Source organism: Manduca sexta, unplaced genomic scaffold (genome assembly GCF_014839805.1).
Source record: "Manduca sexta isolate Smith_Timp_Sample1 unplaced genomic scaffold, JHU_Msex_v1.0 HiC_scaffold_87, whole genome shotgun sequence".
Lineage (NCBI taxonomy): Eukaryota > Metazoa > Arthropoda > Insecta > Lepidoptera > Sphingidae > Manduca > Manduca sexta.
In genome coordinates this window covers 22,685-33,514 of record NW_023595705.1, presented here as the reverse complement: position 1 = coordinate 33,514, position 10,830 = coordinate 22,685, and the positions used below count along the sequence as shown (strand labels likewise).

General features: G+C 37.1%; 1 protein-coding gene across 1 annotated transcript in view; it reads left to right on the top strand.

Annotated features, from left to right (window-relative positions):
- Window positions 1-650: 650 nt before the first annotated feature.
- LOC119193661 (inositol 1,4,5-trisphosphate receptor-like) overlaps window positions 651-10,830 on the top strand; it is a gene marked incomplete at its 5' end in the record, with an annotated part of 32,849 nt that continues 22,669 nt past the window's right edge. Inside the window, 14 exon segments of the mRNA XM_037447294.1 lie at window positions 651-754; window positions 756-793; window positions 2,247-2,403; window positions 2,632-2,737; window positions 3,370-3,548; window positions 4,095-4,250; window positions 4,863-5,060; window positions 5,391-5,497; window positions 6,669-6,686; window positions 6,689-6,747; window positions 7,131-7,227; window positions 7,230-7,255; window positions 7,770-7,930; window positions 9,794-9,841. Of these exon segments, the coding sequence (XP_037303191.1) occupies window positions 651-754; window positions 756-793; window positions 2,247-2,403; window positions 2,632-2,737; window positions 3,370-3,548; window positions 4,095-4,250; window positions 4,863-5,060; window positions 5,391-5,497; window positions 6,669-6,686; window positions 6,689-6,747; window positions 7,131-7,227; window positions 7,230-7,255; window positions 7,770-7,930; window positions 9,794-9,841 (1,454 nt within the window).

The window sequence follows — 10,830 nt, the reverse complement described above, 5'->3', positions numbered from 1 at the left end:
CGAAACTTTCCCATTTGAGGGCATGAGTTACTCCTTTTAGAGGAAATGGTGGATCATGTGGGATATCTTTATCGCAATTATCAACCAAAAAATCAGCGCAAAACTTTCCCATTTGAGGGCATGAGTCACTCCTATGGGGTAAGGGGGTAGATCATATATGCGGCACGTTGGCCACATATTAATAAGCTTTTAAACATACTTCTCTCCGAATCATTTGTTACAACACTTATAGGCCTCTTCGTTTCCTTCCCATGTCTTTATTAGCCGTTAAAGTAAAGACTTGTCAATTAGTTGTATGATTCACGTGACGGTGAAGTTAGCTTGCTTCATATTGTTGCTACAGTCCAGTTGAGGTTTCTATATTTTTATTTTAAAATAAGACACCACGGGATTTAGACAAGATTCCTTTGTACAATCATATCGACAGTTGAAAGGCCAATTGTCTTAAGCGTCACTTTTTTAGAAAAAATTTAAGTAGTTAAAAAAAACACAGAAAAAATTGCTGATTTTAAAATTGTATAAAACTTAATGTCGCAAAAAATATCACTTAACACAATTAGCCTTACAAAAGTCGATATAATTTTAAAGGTGCGTTGTCTATGACCTATAGCTATTAGCTTAAGTCATAAATAATATGCAATTGTCACCAGGAATACATAGCGAAACACTTCGGTTTCATGCAAAAACAAATCGGCTATGACATACTGGCGGAGGACACCATCACGGCGCTGTTGCACAACAACAGGAAACTGCTCGAAGCACATCACCGCCTCAGAGATCGAGACGTTTGTCGGTACGTATATATGGGCGCACACTTGTACCGCCATCTATTGTCACGAAACATAACTAAAATATTTTATTAAATCGGAAATGAACTAAAGAGATTTATTTATGTAATTTCAAGAGTTTCTTAATTTGTTTTATATTAATTATTGATTTACTTGAATGTTTTTGTAATTCTTACGTATTATAATCGTGATGTTCAATTTATTATATTTGTTAGACATCCTTATTATAAGTTTGATTTTATATAAAAACAAAACATGTTCTGAAATTCATATTTGATTATTTAAATGTAAACTGCACGTTTGTACCATTTTAAAGTATTTAATTTACAATTTTAGATTTAAGTTATTTCCTCACTGTCACCAGTTCCGAATAATTAAGTATCTTTGTTTATTTTATCCCATCGCTACCTATTCTTGGTTTAAAATATTGTAAATAATTAACAATTTATTGTAAGAATTGTTTAATTTAAATTACGAGTAAACTTTGGTTAAATCGTATTATGTTCAAGCAATATATTGAATGTCTAAACTTTGTAACGGTTAATGGAGAGTATTTAAACTGAGCATTTGAGCAGCCAGACACAGTCGTTTTCTATACCTCGGGTTACTAATTATAAAAAGTTAAAAGTGAAGTTTGGTGTTTCTCTTTACCATGGATTTGGGGGAAACCTCTGCCCCAGCGCCGACATATACATATAAAACAAAGTTCCCTTTCTGTCTGTATGTATGTTATCGATTTTCTCAAAATCTAGTGAACGGATTTTATGAAATTTGGTATGGAGATAGTTTAAGACCCTGGGAAGGTTATAGGCCACTTTTATCGGGAAAATATATAGGACTTTTATCACGGAAAACTCCTTCATGCAGGCGAAGGCGCGAGCAAAAGCTAGTTTATATATATAAAGAGGAAAGAATTGTTTGTTGCTCCAAAACTAGTGAACCGATTTTAATGATTATGTCATAATTAGAAAGCTGCTTTTGCCAAAAGTAACTTAAGTAATGTTCTATTTCATACGATTAGGGAAACCTAGTTACTCTGGAGTCTGTAGTTATGTTATGTTATGATATGTTATGCTAGGTAAATGACAGACCTAGTGGGTCTTTAAAATATAAGACTGAGTTTTGTCTATCCACTCAATTTGTCTACTAATATTTGACTGCCTCGGTGACGTAGTTGTACTGCATGCGCGGTACGACAGCGTTCTGAGGTCTTGGGTTCGAATCCCGGGACGGGCAGTGATATTTGCGTTTTTCTACTCAGTATCAGCCCGGGGTCTCGAATTTGTGCCCGATATGGCTTACTCCTATCACATCATGGGACGGAACACATTTGGTGAAATGAGGGTGCCCTGTTTGCGACTCTGTATACCCCTTCGGGAATAATGTGATGTGTTTATTTTGTTTTCAATTTGTCTACAAATAAGTTATATATATGACCTGCGTTTCCTCTGCATCCAGGTCTAGTGCGCAAGAACATGAAGACGTGGCAGTCCCGTTTCCTGGACTACTTGAGCGACCTGTGCATCTCGAACAAGAAGGCCATCGCAGTGACGCAGGAGCTCATCTGCAAGAGCGTGCTCTGCGCCAACAACTCCGACATACTCATCGAGACTAGGTACCATACATTATTCTATATTTGTGGGTATGTCACATTAGTGTGATGCTTTAAATAGAATATAAAGTGCGTGAGCGAGACGCAAGAGAGAAGACAGAATGAAACGAAGTTAGGCAACGAACAAAAGACGATTGACTGACAAATTATTAGAGAAAAGTTTATGCTTGATAGGTTCAAAAGCAATTTGAATTAATTTAATGATGTTAATTATTTCCATTATTTTTACAGATTAGTATCAATAAAATACGAAGAAAAAGGCAAGGCGTCGGCTGCCGAAGACGCCAACAAACATTCCATCGAACAGAAAGTCATGTTACTGTGGAACAATAAGAAGGTAAGCTTTGCATGGAATACAACAGATGATATTATATACTTGTACAATTTAAATAAAAAAATAAATACCTTGGTCGATATCTGCAGATAGATCCTGTAAACAAACAAATAAAAATAAATATCTACACCAGTCCCGTATATACACTGTCCTACTGCTGGGTTCGGGCTTCTCTACTACTGAGAGGGCCTTAGTCTTCCACGCTGGCCTAGTGCGGGTTGGCAGAGTACACATAGTTCGGAACTTCTTGGTAAAATTCTCATTCACAAGTATTAAGTGATGGTCCTATTATATACTTTTAGCCCGTTTATGCGATCGAACCGCAAATATGTATTAAGAACGTTTAGTAATTCGACCGTTAGTGTTAATTATATTTTATGGCTTATTATTAACTTCGATAACACGAATTTCGTTTCTTTTCTGTGAATGCAATATTTATCCATCTTTATAGCTGGCACTATATTTGTCATACTTGAGCAAATATTTGCGTTATTTGGCCAATGCACCATTTTTATTCACGAAGAACATAAAGTCGAGATTATTTCAAAATACTATTTTGACGAATACATCAAATGTAGTGCCAGCACTAAATACGCCAACAAGTTACTACAAATAAAGTATCTTATCCGTTGCAGAATAAATGTTACCTCTCCGACCTGGCGGCGGAAGCTCGCATGGACCCGAGCAGCGAGGCGGCCGCCATCCTGGACTACTACAGACACCAGCTGGACCTGTTCAGCAACATGTGCCTCAACCGGCAGTACCTCGCGCTCAACAGCCTATCGCCACAACTGCATATAGACCTGATATTATTGTGAGTAGAGCAGAGTTTAATCGATCCTCCTAGACTAGCGTTAACAGGAGTGAGATGTGTATGCCTTATTTTTTCTGAAATAAGTCTTAATATTGCTAAAATATTTTGAAGATATTCTGATTAAAGAAGTAACTGTCAGGCAATAGTTTCGTTTTCAAAAGTAGTATTTTTACACCGTGTGTAAAATATTGAAGCGAGTTTTGATTGGATTCATATACACATTGCTGAAAGATTGAAAAATGGCTTTTCCTACATCGAAGATTTCTATGTGGACGTTTATTGGCAGTAATAACTTTGATACACAAAATAAAATCACCAGAAAAAGAAACGTTTTCCTTTAATATGTTACGTTAGTTAGTCTGATAAGGGTCGGCTTATACAAACATACAGGGTGAGTGCTTTAGGCACTCGCAACCCTAAAAAATTAAGCGACCATGCTGAGGGCAACCCACTAACGTACTACGAACTTGAAGTCAGCACGGCCCCTGGGAGAGAATGAGAGCAACGATTAGGAAACGAGTTTACTAAAATGTATATATTGTACAGATGCATGTCGAACGCGTCGCTGTCGTACGAGGTGCGCGCGTCGTTCTGCCGCCTGATGCTGCACCTGCACGCCGACCGCGACCCGCAAGAGCCCGTCACGCCCGTCAAGTACGCGCGCCTCTGGACCGACGTGTGCGACCGCATACACGTGCACGAGTTAGTATCTCGCACCCCCGCACACCCGCACACCCGCGCACCCGCACCGCTACACGCCCCGACACCTAGAGTTTCTTTTGCACCGGTTTTACAGCCGTTTTCAATAAACGATCCCGATCTCAATCTTTAATCTGATTCCAAGAATGAACCATTTAAAATAAGAAAAAAAAATGTCCTGATTGGTCCATTTTTGAGATAGTAAAAAGGGATTGCGATCGTTTATTGGAAAAGGCGGTTAGTAACGCTATGTTTGATAATTGCCGTAGGATTTGACACTAATATTACTTGGATTGTAATTGATGTAATTTTATATGACTAAGTCTCGTATAACATGGGATCCTGATGAAACAAAAACAATTAGGTAAATTATGAATTGTGCCAATCGACATTTTCTTTGGACTTCATTTAACTAAGCACCAGCTGGAGTGAAAACACTGCCGACTTAAAAAAATTACATATGGTTATAAAACGAAAATGAAACTTTTGGAACCCCAGCGCAAGAAATTTAAAATTAAATTTTATTCTCTATCTACTAAAAATCATCCACCTGTACATGGTATCAACTTTATCACACCTTTTAAAAACATCCTGTATATTTTCTGATACCAACAGCTACCAATGCGTGAAAGGAGGTCCGGACGCGAACCGGGAGAAGGTAAAGGAGCAGTTTGCGTCCACCATCCGCTTCGTGGAGGACTACCTGTGCAACGTGGTCACCAAGACGTGGTACTTTGGCGACCACGACCAGAACAAGCTGACGTTTGAAGTGGTCAAACTCGCTAGAGAGCTTATATACTTCGGGTTTTATAGGTGAGATCGGCTGTATTTTTTTTTTCATTTATTGCTTTGAATGACGAGACGAGCTCGCCCTTCGCCTGATGGTAAGCGACGACCGCCCATAAACAGTAGAATCACCATCCAACACCGTTAATTACAACATATTGTTTGGTATTCCACTGCACTCGCCATCCTGAGACATTACACTGACTACAATATTCTTTAACCGGGAACACAACAGCGACTACACGCTGCTGCTTGACGGCAGATATAGATATTGCGGTGAAAGCTCACATATTAGATACCTACCACCTATAAAAGTAAAAGTGACTCAAATAATGTTTTGTTTCCTTTCGCTCACAGCTTCAGCGACCTGTTGCGGCTGACAAAGACGTTGCTCAGCATCCTGGACTGCGTCACGGCGATGGACCTGCTCAACGAGACCAATGCGCTGTCTGGAGAAGTGGAATGTAAGTGAATCATCGGCTTGGTATGTCATGCAAAAGCCATGTTTTATGTTGAGGGACTGATTTTTCGCACTTACCTCATAGCAGTGCGGGCCGTTGTATGTGATGTAAAAGCCATGTAAATGGAAGGATTTCGCTGCTTCCAATAAACGATACCAATAGTTTTTTCAATCCATCGTGAAATTTGACCAATCCGAATAAAGTTATTTTTGACATGGTTATATATAAATTATCTTGATTGGATTTGTTCGTGGGATCGAATCGAAGATTAAGATTGGGATCGTTCATTGAAAATGGTCGTCAGTAGTTCATCTTGGAAAAGTGACAGTAAATCTGATAATATTTACCGATTAGGATTACGCTGGGTTGTTTTAATGGATCTTCATCGTCTAACACCAGATGTAACTTTTGAACGATAGTGCATTCCCAATATATGTAGCATTGCAAAAAAAAACATATCTTCACACTTATGTAGGTACATCGGTAGGTAGCACATATAGTATTTCGCTAAAATGTTTAATGCAACTGTAGCATCGAATCATAAAATATCCCTTTGAGCATAACAATACTTTAAATAGTCTTTTTCATGGATATTGTTAGTTAGACTTATTTAAATAATTTCAATGCAAGCAGCCCAGGAGAAGGAGATAAAGAAACGTGAGTGCTTTTTAAATTTCGGTTGCCTAAATAAGTATATGATACCCTGACTAGTAAAAAACCTATCCATGCTGTGATTAAATAAGAAACTAATTTCTTGTATTGATAACAAACTTCAAGACGAAAAACGGAAGCAAGATTTTTATTTTCCTGGTCACTGTATAGTATTTATACACTATCCCCCTTATTCATAGACTTTTTTTTTATCTATGGACGGCGTAAAGCTGTGATAACAAGTCTGTTCCTCAGTGCTGACGGCATGGCAGCCTTCGCAGTGCGTAGACATAAGGCCGTTGTGATTGGCTAATATTGAGATAAAATTTGAATCTAGTTGGCTGTCAGATAAACAAAACGGAGAAACAGACTTGTTATCACAGCAATGCTCCTTAGATAAAAAAACGTCTATGAATAAGGGGATATATGTTGCTTGAATCGGGCATGCATCCAAAGAAGAGTTTTATTTTCTTCGTCAAAGTATACTTTACAATCTGTTCTTACAAACTGGACATGATTTCAGCCGAAGGCGGTGTTCTTCGAGTATAGGCGACATGGGCGCTGTTATGACTTCCATAACACTCGGCTCTGTCGCTAGAAATGTGAGTTTGTTTTCCATTATTACAATACTGCGGGTATACGGATAGTTCTATTTTCCTACATATGTGCCTTAACAAATCGTCTAAAAATATGTTAGTGTTGTATCGATAATCGAGTAAATCGATTGTGGAATTTGACTATAAAGATTATGGTTTGAATGAGAAACGCAAACCATTAATTATAAAGTTGATCAGGACCATTACGTGACACGATCCTAATAATACTACGTCTAATTGTAGGACTTCAGTTCTTACTTCTTATTAATTAAGATCACCTAGATATAACGAAAATTGAAATCGGCAATTTAAGCTTACTTTATCGATAACTGCACCAGCAGTGAAATCGCCCATATTGAATATTATCAATAGTGATGTATTGCGTACAGCAGGTGGGCCCCGGCAGCAGCGGGTCAGGGGGCGCGGGGCTACAGCGCAGCGCCTCCGCCCTGGTGTTGGCGCGGGAACACCCGCTCGTCATGGACACCAACTCAAGATCATCGAGATATTGCAGGTGACATCACCATTTTTATAAATTACACTGAAAATATTCTCTCATCATTATCGACGAATGATTGATGAAAACCAACATCGATAAGATAAAGGTTGCAAGTAAAAATTGCAAGTGAAGGTTGCCATTTTAGTTCAGATTTTGAACAAATAGTTTATATGGACGTTCGTATCAATATAATATACGTCAATGTATATGAAAATGTTTGAATGATTGTTAGAGGTAAAATGCAGATGCAGACCCACAGTTTAACCAGTTCCGCCAAAATTATGCATACGGATTGACCTTGTACTGGATTATCGCATAGGTTTTTTTACCAATACTTTGCTACCGTGTTAAAAATTAATATTCCACTTTGATTTTTCTTTAGATGGCTTTGGCGTCGTACCGATTATACTACGGATATCTGCAGTAAATTGTTATTTTAAAGGTTTTTAACGCGAGTAAAGTCTCGAGTAATAAGTTTTATGTAAAATACAACAAGTAAATATCTGAATCGCACTTGATCTACACCCAGTTCATCCTGGACGTGCGGCTGGACTACCGCATCAGCTGCCTGCTGTCGATATTCAAGAAGGAGTTCGAGCAGGCGGGCGAGGCGGCCGAGCGCGCCGACTCGCTCGCGCGCGCTGACGTCGAGGCCATCGGGCTGCAGGCCGAGGGCATCTTCAGCTGCAGGTCAGCACCCGCATAGCACAGAGAACCTCATATGTGCATCGGGACACCAAATCTCATGCTAAAAGGAGCTAGTTCGTGGTGGATCTTTGCTATAGTGGGAGTATACAGAGTGACTTGCAAATAACTGTGGGTGGCGAAATCAAATCTATGAGGAGCAGCGAAAAGTACCCAATGGAGTTTCGAATTCGATTTTGATGAAAAATAAAATTATCAGTCAATAGTATCGCTAAAATGATCAAATTCTGGGACGTTGCTGTGTCTGCAATAGTTTTAGGCCGCGCCAACCACGCCCACTTGAAAAAATAACGTTATGGAAACGGGTATCAGTTGGTCGACTTCAACGAACCGAAGATTTGTTGTTGCTCACTTCTATGTATAATTCGAGGATGTTATGTTAGGTATTGAATATATTTACTATGGACACAATAATAGTCGTGTCCTCCTAACATTTATATCTAAAAGCATTTTTTTGAATGCGTGTCTGAATTTGAAGGTAACTTGAGCGACTGGCGTATCTTGAGTATACGACCAACTTTGTATAGCACGTCCGAAAAAATGGGCGTACAACGCGCTAATATGAAGTGGTAGAATATGGACTACCACACTATATTCTATCTTTGATATCTTTAATAATTTTCTTATTAAAATCAGCTTTAGTATTATAATAATATAATATTCTATAAACTTTAATCTTTTCAGATTCTTCACGCAATTTTAGAACCTGTCACCTTTGTATACAAATATAATATAGTAATATAGTAAACTATGTACAATATGTAAATTATGTAATTATGTACCATATATTTCTATTGTAATTTTTTATTGTAAACTTCCTATATTATAAAAAATGGATAACATGTCATTGGCTTAGTTCGATGCGACCAATCATTCAACCAATAAAAAAAATAACGAATTAACATAGCGGTTTGTGATTTGTCTGTATAATTAGAAGGTTCAAATTAGTTTGTCGCATTAGAGCAATACGCAAACTGGGAATGTGCGGGACTACATCGACCCACAAATTCTGGGAGATCGCGCACGGACTGTAGTATTGTTCTGCATTTGTAATTAAGAATACACCGTAAGATGACCAATTAAGGTTGTTTTTCAGTACACGAAATACATATTATTTAGCGAGATTGCATGAAGAAAAAAAAAAACATTTTTTTATTAATGTAAGCGTCCTGTGACTCTAAATTTATAGCTTCGGCTTCGAAACTGCGACTATTGGGAATGGAAAGGGTGAAATATCTGTCAGAGATCTTTAAATAAATTAACGAACTAAGCAAATGACTTAAAATATAAATATCATGTAGTAACAATGCATGATGTATGGTGGTGGGATATAAATATTCTACTTTATTAGTGTTCAAATTTTTCTAGATTTTATTTATTACCTAAACCATAGAAACTATACCTTTATTATGGACACTAGTAAAGTAGCTCTATTGAATATAAATATTCTCATTATTCAAATGTTGACACTTTAAACGATACAATGTTGCTTTATTCAGTATTATCGAATTTTCCAATATCGATATGTAAAACAATCATGAAAGTTTGAATTGAAGTATACAAATCAGTACAATCTGGAATCAGTTTAATTCGTAAACTTAGGATCAAGGTTTTCGCAATCTATTACGATCAATTTTACATCAATCAAGATCACGGATTGAACTGGTGCTTGAACGTGTAATGTTCATGATAATTCTTTAATCGATTCAAGAATTCATACATTTCAGATACTATATCGGATTGAACTGATACAGAAGTTGAAACACATTTGAATAATGAAGCAACGGGACCCTTCTATCGCCTCAGGACCTTCCATAGGTGTTTACTAATGTAGCGACGTTATTTCAGAGCTATACAAACAGTGCCAGAGAGCTGTCTACCAAAAAATGTAGATTTGTTAGTAAGAATACATATAGCATGATAATATCGGGAATGAATAATACGCATGTGGAATGGTTGATGACACGTTAAACGCCGTATAATTAAATTACCATGAACCCAGTAGTATAAGTGGGATTGGGCCCCCACTGCTGGGAAAAAAATCTTAAAAGGCATCTAGGAGAGATGAACGCAGTATTTTTTTTAAACATTTATATTTACATAGTTACCTAAGCTGACAACTATTTTATATTCTATTTTAGAGGTTCAAACAATTTGGGCCAGCACGATTTTTCTATTTAATTGGTCATGTTCATTTTATGGAATTAAAAAAATGTAGAGGATTTGCCCAAAATGTAAAGAAGCTTATACGGCATTTACCGTGTCAAAATACTAATTAAGTTTGACTAAAAAAAAATAGAATGAGAGTTTTTATTGTCGAAATATTTGGTTGTATGAAGTCGAGAATCGAAAAATATAATTTAAATTGAATATATCTTATATATAAACTTTATATCGACAATGAAATCTCTCAACAAATGCGCCTAACCCGAATGCCTAAACTCTTCCCTAACATTGCTTCAGAATAACCACGAATTAATGGAAAACCGAGAATGCCTTAAAAAGCACGCTAGTTTGATAGAATAGTTTCGATCTTAATGCCCCTGACGTAAAGAATAGCAATCATTTTGTGAATTTAGTAAACTTCGACCTTAAAATATTTCATAAATCATTTAGATCTGGTCCGTTTTATAACCCCATAGACGTTATAGTTTCGTGATAGATAATCTATGTGTGAATTGACATGCGAAGGCTGGTCAAAACAACGAGTTTTAAGTGCTTTTGAATTCGAGTTTGCTGAACGGCTTAGAGATGCTTTTGATACGTTTAAATTTTATATCGTTTGTCACGAACTTGATAAAATACACTTCCAAAGATATAATGAATATTTTGTACACAATACATTCTGTTACTAAATTTACATCCATATGAATAAGTCTAAAAAT